At 38.6% G+C, this 14,928-nt stretch overlaps 1 protein-coding gene across 14 annotated transcripts in view; it reads right to left on the reverse strand.

The window, feature by feature from the left end:
• LOC103346610 (zinc finger protein 39) overlaps positions 1-14,928 on the reverse strand; it is a 93,832-nt gene that overhangs the window by 54,993 nt on the left and 23,911 nt on the right. For 10 of the 14 annotated variants that reach the window (XR_016211497.1, XR_016211489.1, XR_016211488.1 and 7 more), the window contains exons 2-3: positions 3,574-3,630; positions 1,888-1,945 (exon numbers count right to left, since the gene is read on the reverse strand). Coding sequence is in view for 3 of the 14 variants with exons in the window: in XM_089301814.1 (XP_089157940.1) it covers positions 1,888-1,945; positions 3,574-3,596 (81 nt within the window). In the remaining 11 variants the exon portion in view is untranslated. Of the gene's footprint in view, positions 1-1,887; positions 2,009-3,573; positions 3,631-7,409; positions 7,490-14,928 lie in introns of all 14 variants that reach the window. The other 4 variants (XR_016211494.1, XR_016211496.1, XR_016211491.1 and 1 more) reach the window with 3 other exon arrangements.

Raw genomic sequence — 14,928 nt, forward strand, 5'->3', positions numbered from 1 at the left:
AGCCGCACCGGCCATTGGAGGGTGAACCAATGGCAAAAGGAAGACCTTTCTCTCTGTCTCTCTCTCTCACTGTCCACTCTGCCTGTCAAAAAAAAAAAAAAAAGCCTCAGGTGATCACTGACATAAATAAGAGTGTTCATTTTTAAATTAACAGCAGGAGTCACTGTGTACTCACTTTCCATGCAAGACCTTTGCCAATGAATTGTACTATGAGAATTAACTGTAAAACTTATTCTCAAATAGTTTTTTTTTATGTTTTGTATGTGTGTTTGTGTCTGTGTCTGTGTGTGTGCATACAAATCATTGAAATATTTACTTAGTATAGAATTGGTCTTCTGTGTATAAAGTTAATTGAAAATGAATCTTAATGGAGAATGGGACTGGGAATAGGAGAGGGATGAGGAAGTGGGGAGGGAGTGAGGGTGGGAGGGCAGGTATGGTGGGAATAATCACTATATTCCTAAAGTTTTACTTAAGAAATTTGTACTCATCAAATAAAAGGTTTCTACAAAAAAATAAAGATATTACATGGTTTCCAATTCTGTGGCTTCAAATAAAATTGAAGCTTAAATATAAAAAAAAGAAAAAATACATTATACCAAATTAAAGTGAAAACAATATAATTATTTGCCCAAAATCAGAGTTTGGGAAAATCTGAAGTACAATCTGCATTTGTGACTTACTGAAAGAAATTCATAGAGATTTGTTTATGAACCTAAAGTAAGCAGCAACATTGTGGTGTGGCAGGTTAAGCCCCCACATGCAATGCTGACAATCCATGTGAACAGATAATTTAAGTCCTAGCTAATTGAGTTCCAATCCAGCTCTCTGCTAATGTGCCTGAAAGAACAATGAAAGATGGCCTAAATATATGGGTCCCTTCCATCAATGTGGGAGACTCACATGAAGTTCCGGGCTCTTGGATTTGGCCTGGCCCAGTGTTGGCCATTGTGGCCATTTGGGGATAAACCCATAGATGGAAGGTATCTCTTTCTCCTTGTCTCTCCCAATCTCTGTAACTCTGCCTTTCAAATAAATGAACAAATCATAAAAAACAACCTGCAGTAGATTCTTTACTGCACACATTCCTTATCCTATCCCTGAATCCAGTTCAGCTTCTCAAAATTATTAAGGACTGCATTATCCTAACAATTCAAAAACAAATTTAACTAATTTATGTTTTAGCATTAAGTAATTCTTACCCTTGCAGAATGTTAAGTGTTTATTTCCAGGGTGGCACTAAAACATTGCCCACTACATCATCTATATGACTATAAAGACTGTTTTGGACAGCATGGCTGCCAAAAATTAGCATAATGTACTCTAAGTTTCAACTCAAAACATGTAACAAATGTATGTTTTTCTATGGCAACAGAAAGAGACCAAATTGCCTTATCTTAGATGACTATGTTTCATAATCATTCCAAATTCATCAGTAATCTTATTTGTGTATATTCCTTGAGAATAAACTTTATGCTTATTTTTCCATTTTAATTAATAAACTATTACACATCTCCTAAAATGAAAAATGACAACAAGCTGAGGAATAATTAAGAAAACCAATTACAGGGGAAAGCACTGTGGTGCCTACAGTGCTGGCATCTCATATGGGCACCAGTTCATGTCCCAACTGCCCAATTCTGATCCAATTACCTAAAATTGTGTCTGGGAAAGCAGTGGAAGATGGTTCAAGTCCTTGGGCCCCTACACTCACATGGGAAACCTGAAAGATGCTCCTGGCTCCTGGCTTCAGATCAGCTCAGCTCTGGCCATTGCAGACACTTGGGGAGTGAACCAGCAGATGGAAGACCTCTCCCCCGCCTCTATCTTTGTAAATTTTGCTTTCAAATAAAAAAGTAAATCTTTTACAAAAAGAAAACCACTTACAGGTGATGTATTAATTTTCTTTGCTCTTGGAAATATCTGGAGGTGCCCAGAATGATACCTGGAACAGAAGGTGAATGGAAGGAGTTAAAAGAAAACTCTTCTGGTTTGCTTCTACATTAAACTGTGGAGAAAAAAGAAAATGGTAGAATGAATAAAGAGCAAAGAATATATTAACTGAGAAAACATCAGCTTCATTGTGGAGATGTGAAATTCTATAGAAAATATGCAACTTACAGCTTCACATTTTTGGCCAAAATTGCATTGGAACAACTATACTTAATGTATATTTAATGTAGTACACTGTTTCATTAATGATTCCAAATAATGTCATTCCTTATATCCATCCCTTCACAAGACCCTGGAACTCACAATTTAATTCACTTTACCCCATGATATATCAGTAAATGTGATAGAAACAGATATTTTGTAAAGCATTTCCCTTCTCAGATTTTCCTTTTTTGACGGTTATCTTCTGGAAAACCCTGGGACCTACCATTTGAAGAGATAGGATCTAGACAAGATTCACCACAAACTACCAAACATCTAAAAGAAGTCAGCTCTAAGATTCCAGCCTCAATCCATCCCTCAGATGACTGAACCCTTATTTCTCATCCCAGAATGAAAATAGAAACTGCCCAGCTGAGCTCATCCCAAAATACTGAAACAGAAATTCAAATCAAATGGCTATTTGTAAAGCTTTGTGTTTTCAGATTTGTCCTACACACAACGCTGATACATACTGTGTGAGTTGGGGAGAAATCTGAATTACATGAAAATTTATACGATTAACACCACTTCACAATCTCATCAGGAAGTTGGGCAAATGCTGCAATGTGGGAGACCCAGATAAAGCTTCTGGATCCTGACCTCAGCCTGTCCCTGGCTTGCTCTTTTTAACTTAAAATCTTCATTGAAGCAATTAATATTCCTGAATAACGCATTTTTAATCCTTTAAAATTATGCTTGATCTTTCCTACAAAAACAATTTGTTGGCCATCAATGGATTATACTTCCCAGTGAGGAAAATTATTCTAATACATTTAGTGGGTTAGTATGGCTAGAAAACAGGGTGAATATTCTCTAATATCTTTGTGAATATTATAAATTGTACTATCTGATATTTCTTTACCCAAAAGTTCCTGAAATTCATCTATTCATCAGCCCAACCGATTATCTGTATATATCTAACAAAACATTTTTTTAGATCTGCACTTAATTTCTGGTTTCTCCCACAAATTAGGCAATGAGACAAAATAAGGGTGTTAAAGATCTCCTACTTTTCCTTGTTTTCCTGTCTAAATGAGAATAGGCATGAAATTATTATCAAATTCTTCCTGATCTGACTGGTAGTGTCATGGGCATGTACTCTTGGCCCAAAAATATTGGTCATTTTTGGTTTCTAAGTACAATGTGTGAATTATGCTGTTCAAATTTCTGTACCATCTCTGATCTGGTAATTGCCTTTCAGTGACTTTATTCTACAAATTGGGAGATCTCAGTCTTGAGCTTCCATCTTAAGTAACTTCACCTCAGACCCAAAAGCAAATTATTACTTAGTTCTCAGCATCATACAACTTAAACAGAAGATGAAGTTGCAGACACTAATGAACTAGAATGGTACCATGAAGTAGTGGATTCCCTTGTCCTTTCCAAGAGTTATTGCTCCCTGTAGTGGTAGCCACATACCTCTGACAATAGGAGTTGCTCATTTTGTAACTGCAGATGAAGATTCTGAGGTGAGTCCTGAGAAGAGAGAAAGTGGAAAGGCCACACTCAGTTGTTGTTGATTGGACTTTAACAAATAATTTTCTCTCCATGGGTCTTTTTTAATTTTTTATTTTTGACAGGCAGAGTTAATGAGAGAGAGAGAGAGAGAGACAGAGAGAAAGGTCTTCCTTCCATTAGTTCACCTTCCAAATGGTCATTATGGCTGGTGCAGTGTGCCAATCTGAAGCCAGGAGCCAGGTGATTCCTTCTGGTCTCCCATGTGGGTGCAGAGCCCAAGGACTTGGGCCATTCTCCACTGTCTTCCTGGGCCATAGCAGAGAGCTGGACTGGAAGAGGAGCAACTGGGACAGAATCCAGCACTCCAACCGGGACTAGAACCTGGGGTGCCAGCACAGCAGGTGGAGGATTAGCCTAGTGAGCCATGGTGCTGGCCTCTACATGTCTTAAATGTACCTTCTGACTAATGACTTGCCATGGTAATATCAAGCACTTAGTCAATAAGAGAGCTCTAATACTTGATTAGCACTAAAGTAAGAATGAAAAATATAGTCATTGTGATATGAAGAGAATGATAACCACAGAGTGAAATTGACTATTTTAGGATTCCAAAAGGACTAAAATTTGAGGTCAATTTTCAGCTATTAGGAGGTTCCAAGATGGCAGAATAGAGAGAGAGTTCCTGCTCCAGCCCAAGAAAAGATAGTTTAAAAAAGTGGATATAGTGTAGTCTCAGGGAAGACTTAGGGGAAAAAATGACAGAGGAAACTCTATGGAAATTAGAGGGACACAATGGACTTATGTGGAGGTTGTGAGTGTCCACAGTTTGGGACTCCAACAGCCAAGAGCTTATGCACCAGTGCTGGAAAGTGAGGTGAGATCAGACCACAGAAGCCCAAGCCACTAGCAAAAAAAATGCGGGGAAGAGCCTAGAGGGAATGAAGCCCCATGGCAAAATGTGCATCAGCCAAACTAGAGGAGAAAAAAAAAAAAAAGGTCAGGATGGACACATTTCTCTCTCTCTGCTCACTTTACAAAAGTGTACTGTGACAAGCCAACAGAGCGGGTGCCATTGTGGACATATGTACCAGCTGCACCAGCTCACATCTATGCCTGGTAGTCAACTGAGTGGAGACTCCTGACTATGGTGGGAAGAAATAACAGGGGGCTAGGAGCTTGTGACTGTGTGAAACTTCTGAACTGGCACTGTGAAAAAAAACTGAGGGTGTGTGGGAGAATTCATGGTGTGGCTGGGACTTTAAGCAGTCTCAGTGGGAGATGCCACAAGCTCAGGAGTTCCTGGATTCATGCTGAGAGACATTGTTAGGGAATCTAAACTTACACTGAGGACTGCACCAATCCTTTGTGTGGTCCTTGGGACAGAGCAGATGGATATTATACCCATTGAGGCTAGCGCTCAGGAACTGGTCTCGATTGAAGAGAAGAGTTCAGTTGTGCAGAATATATTTACCTTCTGGTTTAAAAAAAGAGAAGATTTAACACTCCAAAACTGGGTGTGTCACCTTAGGCATGCCCTTAACTATGGAGAACTGAACAGAACTCTCTGGCCACACCCAGTACAAACATCTAGAGAGTCACAGAAATTGGAAAGCCCACTTAACTACAGAGTCATAGTACAATAAAAGCTGTCACAGTGGAAAAAAGAAGAAGAAACCAATGGATATCTCCACAAATGCTGAAAAACATATGCAATAATCCAAGAAACAAGAATAAGGAAGCCAGGGCCATGGCTCCACAGGCTAATCCTCCACCTAGCAGCGCCAGCACACTGGGTTCTAGTCCCAGTTGGGGTGCCAGATTCTGTCCCAGTTGCCCCTCTTCCAGGCCAGCTCTCTGCTATGGCCCAGGAGTGCAGTGAAGGATGGCCCAGGTCCTTGGGCCCTGCACCCCATGGGAGACCAGGATGAGCACCTGGCTCCTGCCTTTGGATCAGCGTGGTGCGCCGGCAGCAGCGCACCGGCTTTGGCGGCCATTGGAGGGTGAACCAATGGCAAAGAAAGACCTTTCTCTCTGTCTCTCTCTTTCACTGTCCACTCTGCCTGTCAAAAAAAAAAAAAAAAAAAAAGAATAAGGAAGACAACATGATGCTTTCAAAAGAACATAACACATTAATATTAGATTATGAAGACAATGAGATAGAAGAAATCTAAGAAATGGAACTCAAAAAATTGAATATAAGATTCCATATAAGTAATCAAAAGCAAACACAAGAACTACTGAAATCCATGCAGGACATGAAAAATTATCTCACCCATGAAATTGAGATCCTAAGGGGGAATCAACATGAAATGATGAATTCAATAGAACGTGAAATGGAGATCATAAAGAGAAATCAAACTGAAATGAAAAAATCAATAGAAGAAATAAATGCAGTGGAGAGCCTTAAAAACATAATCAGTGAGGCAAAAGAGAGAATATTGAACTTAGGAGAGAAAGCACAGGAAAGTATAGTCAAACCAAAGACAAGAAGAAGAAATTAGAAATCTAAAAAATACTATTGGGAATCTATAGGATACTACAAAAAAAAAAAAATATTGGATTCTTGGAGTTTCTGAAAGCTTGAAGAGATAGAAAGGATTAGAAGGCCTTTTTAGTGAAATACTAGCAGAAAACTTCCCAGGTTTGGAGAAAGAAAGGAACATTCAAGTACAGGAAGCACACGGAATTCCCAATCGACAAAACCAGAAAAGATCCTCACCATGACACATTGTAATCAAATTCACCACAGTGAAATTTAAAGAGAAGATTCTAAAATGTGCAAGAGGGAAGCACAAGATTACTTTCAAAGGATCTCCAATTAGACTCACAGCAGACTCCTCATCAGAAACCCTACAGGCTAGGAGAGAGTGATGAGATTTAGACCAAGTCCTAAGAGAAAAAAAACTGCCAGCACAAAATATTATATCCTGCAAAGCTCTCAGTTGTGAATGAAGTTGAAATAAAGACCTTTCATAGCAAATGGAAATTGATAGAATTTGTCACCAACCACCCAGTCCTGCAAAAAAAAATGCTTAAGAGACACAGAAACATGGTCATCAATACAAAAGAAAATAAAGGAAGAAAATCACTCAGTAAAAGATCAAAGGTAGATCAAAGTATAAATTAGGAATATTTGTGGAAAAACAGTAGGAAAAGTCATCACTTAACAATAGTCACATTGAATGTCAATGGCCTCAACTCCCCAGTTAAAAGGCACAGACTGCCTGAATGAATTAAAAAATCTATTTGCTGCTTACAAGAAACACATATTATCAACAAAGATGCAAGCAGAGTGAAAGTGAAATGTTGGAAAAAGATATTCATGCCAACAGAAACCAAAAAAGAGCTGATGTAGCATCTTAATATCAGACAAAATAGACTTTAACACAAAAACTGTTACAAGAGACAAAGAAGGGCACTATGATTAAAGGATCAATTCCCAAGGAAGATGTAACTATTGTAAATGTATATGCACCTAATTACAGGACACTGGGCTATTTAAAAGATATGTTAAGGGATTTAAAGGGAGACTTAGACTCTAGTACAATAGTTTTGGGGGACTTCAATACTCCACCTTCAGGAATGGACAGATCAACCAGACAGAAAATCAACAAGGAAACAGAAGATTTAATTGACACTATAGAGCAAATAGACCTAACACATATCTACAGAACTTTTCATTCTACAGTTGCAGAATACCCATTCTTCTCAGCAGTGCATGGGGCTTTTTCTAGGATTGACCACATGCTAGGCCATAAAGTGTCTCAGCAAATTAAAAAAAAAAATCAAAATCATACCTCTTGGAATGAAGCTGGAAATCAGCAACTCAGGAATCTCTAGAGCATATGCAAACACATGGAGACTGAACAACTTGCTCCTGAATTAACAGTGGGTGACAGAAGAAATCAAAAGAGAAATCAGAAAATTTCTGGAAACAAATGAAGATGACTGCACAACATATCAAAACTTATGGAATAGAGCAAAAGCAGTGTTAAGAGGAAAGTTTATAGCAATAGGTCCCTACAACAAGAAATTGGAAAGGCACCAAATAAATGAGCTATCATTGCATCTCAAGGATCTAGAAAAACAACAGCAAACCAAACCAAAAACCAGTAGGAGAAAAGAAATAATTGAAATTAGAGATTAAGTCAACAAAACTGTATCCAAACAAACAATACAAAAGATCAGCAAAATGAAGAGCTAGTTTTTTGAAAAAATAAACAAAACTGACACACCATTGGCCCAACTAATCAAAAAAAGGAGAGAGAAGACCGAAATCAATAAAATTAGAGTTGAAAAAGGAAATGTAACAACAGACACCATGGAAATAAAAAGAGTCATCAGAAATTACTACAAAGAGGCTGGCATCACAGTTCACTAGGCTAATCCTCCACCTACAGTGCTGGCACTCCAGGTTCTCATCCCGGTTGAGGCACCAGTTCTGTCCCAGTCGTTCCTCTTCCAGTGCAGCTCTCTGCTGTGGCCCGAGAGGGTAGTGGAGGATGGCCCAAATGCTTGGGTGCTGCACCCACATGGGAGACCAGGAGGAAGCACCTGGCTCCTGGCTTCAGATCGGTGCAGTGCGCCGGCAATAGCAGCCAACTGGGGAGTGAACCAATGGAAGGAAGACCTTTCTCTCTCTCTCTCTGTCTAACTCTGCCTGTCAAAGAAAGAAAGAAAGAAAGAAAGAAAGAAAGAAAGAAAGAAAGAAAGAAAGAAAGAAAGAAAGAGAAAGAAATTACTACAAAGAGTTGTATGCCAACAAACTGGGAAATCTAGCAGAAACTGATATACTTACTCCTGGACACATACAACCTACCTAAATTGAGCCATGAAGACATAGAAAATTAAACAGACCCATAACCAAGACAGAAATTCAGAGTAATGAGGACCCTCCCAAGAAAGAAAAGCCTAGAACTGGATGGGTTAACTGCTGAATTCTACCAGACATTTAAAGAAGAACTAACTCCAATTCTTCTCAAGCTATTCAAAACAATTGAAAGAGAGGGAATCCTCCCAAATTCTTTCTACGAAGTCAGCATTACCTTAATTCCTAAATCTGAAAAAAGATGCAACAGTGAAAGAGAATTACAGACCAATTTCCCTGACAAACATAGATCCAAAAATTCTCAACAAAATTTTAGTCAATAGAATCCAACAACACCTCAGAAAAATCATCCACCCAGAACAAGTGGGATTTATCCCTGGTATGCAGGGATGGTTCAACATTCATAAATGAATGTGATATACCACATTAACAAACTGCTGAACAAAAACCATATGATTATCTCAATAAATGCAGAGAAAGCATTGGATAAAATACAACACCCTTTCACGATAAAAGTTCTAAGCAAATTGGGTGATGAAGGAACATTCCTCAACACAATAAAAGCAGTTTATGACAAACCCACAGCCATCATCCTATTTAATGGGGAAAAGTTGGAAGCATTCCCACTCAGATCCAGTACCAGAGAGGGATGCCCACTCTCACCACTGCTATTCAATATAGTACTGGAAGTTTTAGCCAGAGCCATTAGGCAAGAAAAAGTAATCAAAGGGATATAAATTGGGAAGGGAGAAGTTGAAATATCCCTATTTGCAGATGAAATGATTCTTTCTTTAAGGGATCCAAAGAACTCCACTAAGAGACTATGGAAACTCAGAGAAAACTTTGGTAAAGTAGCAGAAGATAAAATGAATACACAAAAAGCAACAGCCTTTGTATACATAGACAATGCCACAGCTGAGAAAGAACTTCTAAGATCAATCCCATTCACAATAGCTATAAAAAAAAATCAAATACCTTGGAATAAACTTAACCAAGGATGTCAAAGATTTCTATGATGAGAATTACAAAACTTTAAAGAAATAGAAGAAGACACAAAAAATAGAAAATTATTCCATCTTTATGCATTGGAAGAATCAATACCATCAAAATGTCCATTCTTCTAAAAGCAATTTACAGATTCAATGAGATACCAATCAAAATACCAAAGATGACCTGGAAAGCATGATGCTGAAATTCATATGGAGGCACAGGAGACCTCAAATAGCTAAAGCAATCTTATACAATGAAACAAAGCCAGAGACATCATAATACTGGATTTCAACACACACTACAGGGCAGTTATAATCAAAATGGCCTGATATTGGTGCAAAAACAGATGAATAGACCAATGAAACAGAATAGAAACACCAGAATGCAATACAAACTTCTACAACTATCTTATATTTTATCAAGGAGCTAAAACCAGTTTCTGGAGCAAAGACAGCATATTCAACAAATGGTGCTAGGAAAACTGGATTTTCACATGCAGAAGTATGCAGCAAGACCCCTGCCTTATGCCTTACATAAAAATCCACTCAATTTTGAATAAAGAGCTAAACCTATGACCCAACACCATCACATTATTAGAGAACATTGGAGAAACCCTGCAAGATATGGGCAAAGGCAAAGACTTCTTGGAAAAGACCCCAGAGGCACAGGCAGCCAAAGCCAAAATTAAGAACTAGGATTACATCAAATTGAGAAGTTTATGTACAGCAAAAGAAATAGTCAGGAAAATGAAGAGGCAACTGACAGAGTGGGAAAAATTATTTGCAAATAGTACAACTGATAAAGGTTTAATAACCAGAATCTACAAAGAGATCAAGAAACTCCATAACAACAAAACAAACAACCCATTTAGAGATAGGCCAAGGACTTAAACAGACATTTTTCAAAAGAAGAAATCCAAATGGCCAACAGACACATGAAAAAATGTTCAGGATCACTAGCTGTCAGTAATGCAAATCAAAACCGCAATAAGGTTTCACCTTACCCCAGTTAGAAGGGCTTTCATAGAAAAATCAACAAACAACAGATGCTGGCGAGGATGTGGGGAAAAAGGAACATTAATCCACAGTTGGTGGGATTGCAAACTGGTAAAGCCAATGTGGAAGACAGTTTGGAGATACCTCAGAAATCTGAATATAGCCCTACCACATGACCCAGCCATCCCATTCCTTGGAATTTACCCAAGCGAAATTAAATTGTCAATAAAAGAGCTATCTGCACCTCAATGTTTATTGCAGTTCAATTCAAATAGCTAAGACATGGAATCAACCTAAATGCCCATCAACGGAAGATTAGATAAAGAAATTTTGGGATATGTACCATATGGAATACTACACAGCAATAAAAAAAAATCCAGTCATTTGCACCAAAGTGAAGGAATCTCAAAAACTTCACGTGTAGTGAATTAAGCCAGTACCAAAGGGACAAATACCATATTTTCTCCATGATCTGTGACAATTATCTGAGCACCTAAAAGGAAACCTGTAGAAGTGAAACTGACACTATGAGAAGCAATGACTTGATCAGCCCTTGTCCTGACTGTCGAGGAACAGGTTACTATTTTATTCTTTTTAGTATTTTTTAAAATTTATTTTATTTACTTGAAAGACACAGCCACAGAGAGAGGTAGAGACCGAGAAAGACATCTTCCATCCACTGGTTCACTTCCCAGATGGCTAAAATGGCCATAGCTGTGCCAATCAGAAGCCAGGAGCCAGGAGCTTCCTCTGGGTCTCCCACATGAGTGCAGGGGCCCAAGGATTTAGGACATCTTTCACTGCCTTCCCAGGCCATAGCAGAAAGCTGGACTGGAAGTGGAGCAGCAGGGACTAGAATTGGCACCCATAGGGGATGCCAATGCTTCAGGTCAGGGCATTAACCCACTGTGCCACAGCACTGGCCATTCTTTTTAGTATTTTCTTTTTCTACTTAATACCATTGTTTGAACTTTTTACTTAACACAGAATTATTCTTATGTGTTTAAATCCAACTGAAAATTGATCCCTGTTAAAAAAAAATAAGAGTGATAAGAGAATAAAAGATGGAGAAGATGTATAGCTTGGCATATGTTCCCTTGAACTTACCCCTAAGGGTAAAGCTGAAAACTTGCCATGGGACTCCAAATCCCATTAAGTTAGCAGGTACCAATGCCATCTTACTAGTTAAAGTGATCATTTTAAGTTCATAACTGATCATAAAGATAGGATTAAGTGTCAAAAGGATCACATATGTAAGACCAAGTGTCTGATAATAATAATAGAATTAAAAAGGAGAATGATCCAACATGGAAAGCAAGCCACACAGCAGACTCATAGAATGACTAATGTCTTAAACAGCACTCTGGCCTCAGAATCAGCCCTTAAGGCATTTGGATCTGGCTATTGCTCCCATGTAGGACCTTGGTCCTTAATGTGTTGTACTATGCAAATTAATGGTGAAACTATTCAAACAGTACTTTATACTTTTTGTGTCTGTGGGTGCAAACTGTTGAAATCTTTACTTAGCATATATTAAGTTGATCTTCTATGTATAAAGAGAATTAAAAATGAATCTTAGTGAAGAATGGGATGGGCGAGGGAGTCGGGGTTGGGATGGTTTGGGGGTGGGAGGGTTGGTATGGGGGGAAGAATCGCTATAATCCAAAAGTTTTACTTATGAAACATATTTTTTTAAAGAGAAGGTTTCTATTAAATAAAAACAAAGTAAAAAAATACAGTTATTCACAAAGTTTCATAGATGTTCCCTGTAGTGTGACTCAAATAACATTCTTCCCTATCTATCAGCTATAAATCATTGCAGCTTATATGGATCCTCCTCCAACAAAAGGTACTGAAATCAATCAAAATAAATTCTATAGGCACTGTCTTTAGTATTCTCAGTGACTTCTTAACTCTATGGGCTCACATGCATCCTAAATTCTCAGGATCATCTGTACTGTTCATTTGTTCTCAAGGGCTATCATGCAAAAAAATTACCTCTTTTGAAACCTTGCTATATGCCAGTAAAATTAAATTACATGGCTATTCATTGTGCTATAGTCTCCCATACACTTTGAGCCTGTGATTCTCCAAACCATGTTGTCTACTAGGACTTTGGTCACAGATATAGAACAGTAAAATCAGAGCATGGCTACTGAGGCCTCCTTAATATAGGATACACATTAAGTAGACAGGTACTAATGCCATGTTACTAGTTAAAAATGATCATTTTAAGTGCACAACTGATCATAAAGAAAGGAATAAATTTCAAAGGGATCACATAGATGAGATCAAATGTTTGCTAATGATAATCAATAGAATTAAAAAGACTAATAGAATGACAAATACCCTAAACAGCACTCTGGCTTTAGAATCAGCCCTTAAGACATTCAGATCTGACAAAAAGTTCATGAGAGCATTTCAGGCATGGAAAGCCAAGACACTGTGGCAAAATGGCCTACATGAAAGATCTCTGTGACATCTCAGTGGAAAGAAGGGACCATCAAAGAAGGACATATCTTTCTCTGAAGGGAGCAGAGAACATCCACTTTGCTTATAGCTCTGCCTAAATAATGATGGAGTTTGTGGACCCAAAAGGCTTCCATATCCTTGGAAGCTCATGACAAGAGCCTTGGGTGATCACTGACATCATAAATAAGAGTGTCAATTGTTTTTTTCCAAAGATTTAGTTATTTATTTGAAAGTCAGAGTTACACACAGAGAGGAGAGGCAGAGAGAGAAAGAGGTCTTCCATCTGGTGGTTCACTCCCCAGTTGGCCAAAGCTGCACCGATCCAAAGCCAGGAGCTTCTTCCAGGTCTCTCACATGGGTGCAGGGATCCAGGGACTTGGGCCATCTTGTACTGCTTTCCCAGGCCATAGCAGAGAGCTGGATTGGAAGAGGAGCAGCTGAGACTAGAACCAACACCCATATGGAATGCTGTTGCTTCAGGCCAGGGCGTTAACCCACTGCTCCACAGCGTCAGCCCCAAGTGTCAATTGTTAAACCAACAGGAGTCACTGTGTACTTGCTCCTCATGTAGGACCTCTGTCCTTAATTTGTTGTACTATGAGAATTAATGGTAAATCCTGTCTTCAAACAGTACTTTATACTTTGAATGTCTGTGTAGATGCATACTTTTGAAATCTTTACTCAGTATAGCATTGATCTTCTGTATATAAAGATAATTAAAAATGAATCTTAATGAAGAATGAGATGAGAGAGGGAGTAGGAAGTGAGATGGGAGTGGCGGGGATGGATATGGGAGGAAGAACTGATATATTCCAAAAGCTGTACCTATGAAATCATGAAATTCATATTTATAAAATAAAAGATTCCATATATATATATATAGATGTATAGATAGATATATATAGATATATATATATGGTGGACCAAAACTTGGCATACTCTATGTGGCAGAGGGGATGACCTCCAATGTCTACTGTCTATGTGCAGATGTCAGGATACTGCAGGTCACCCTTTTAATAAACAGTAAAAGCCATTTAAGTTCAGCTGGACATCATTGTGCTGACTATTGATCTCATTACTGTTGGTCTGCATGCCTTCATTTGTTGCATTCCAGAGACCCAAAGTTGCCATTGGAATTATCATTGGCAACATAAAATTTTGCTAACAAAAGCTTAAACCAAGAGTTATAGCTTAAAATCTATTTTAACACAATATTTCAGGACCCACCTCCTTCACCCTTGAACAGTTGGAAGCTGTCATATTTGGCCCACACATAAATGAGACTTTGTGCCACATGGGTTCTACATCCTTGAACCACAAGAAGAGTATCATGGACAGTAATGCTCCAAAGTGATCCAGCTTCCTGCTACTACATCTGGGAAAGCAGCACATGATGAGCCAAATGCTATAGCCTGTGCACCCATGTAAGAGACATGAAAGAAGCTCCTGGCTTGTGACATCAGCCTGGCTTAGCCACAGTCATTGCAGCCATGTGGGAAGTGAGCAAACCTGAAGATCAATTTCTCTCCCACACACAATATAACACTGCCTTTCAAATATATAAATAATTCTTTCAAAAAATAGATCACATAAAAAGATTCTCCAATGCTCAGTCATGGTGACTTTTACTACCTTAAGGTCTTTTTCATTTCTTTTTTAAAAATTCTATTTATTTGAAAGGCAGAGGGGGGCTGGTGTTGTGTTGCAGTAGATAAGGCTGCTACCTGTTACACTACCAACCTCTATGGGTGCCAGTTCAAATCCCAGCTATTCCACTTTTGACCAGCTCCCTGTTAATGGTCTGAGAAAAGCAGTAGAAGATAGCCCAAGTACTTGGACTCCTGACACCCACATGGGAGACCCAGAAGAAGCTCCTGACTTCAACCTGGCAACACTCTGGTCATTAAAGTAATAAGCAAGTGCCTATTCTTGCTGATTAAGGAGTTTATAATTGTAAACATGGCTATTTAAAGCCTCTGCATCCACAGTTTTGTATTCTCCAAACCTTAAGAATCAGAGTTTCTGCTCATA

The sequence above is a fragment of the Oryctolagus cuniculus genome, chromosome 8, assembly GCF_051225735.1.
Source record: "Oryctolagus cuniculus isolate XC-2025 breed Fujian yellow rabbit chromosome 8, ASM5122573v1, whole genome shotgun sequence".
Taxonomy (NCBI): domain Eukaryota; kingdom Metazoa; phylum Chordata; class Mammalia; order Lagomorpha; family Leporidae; genus Oryctolagus; species Oryctolagus cuniculus.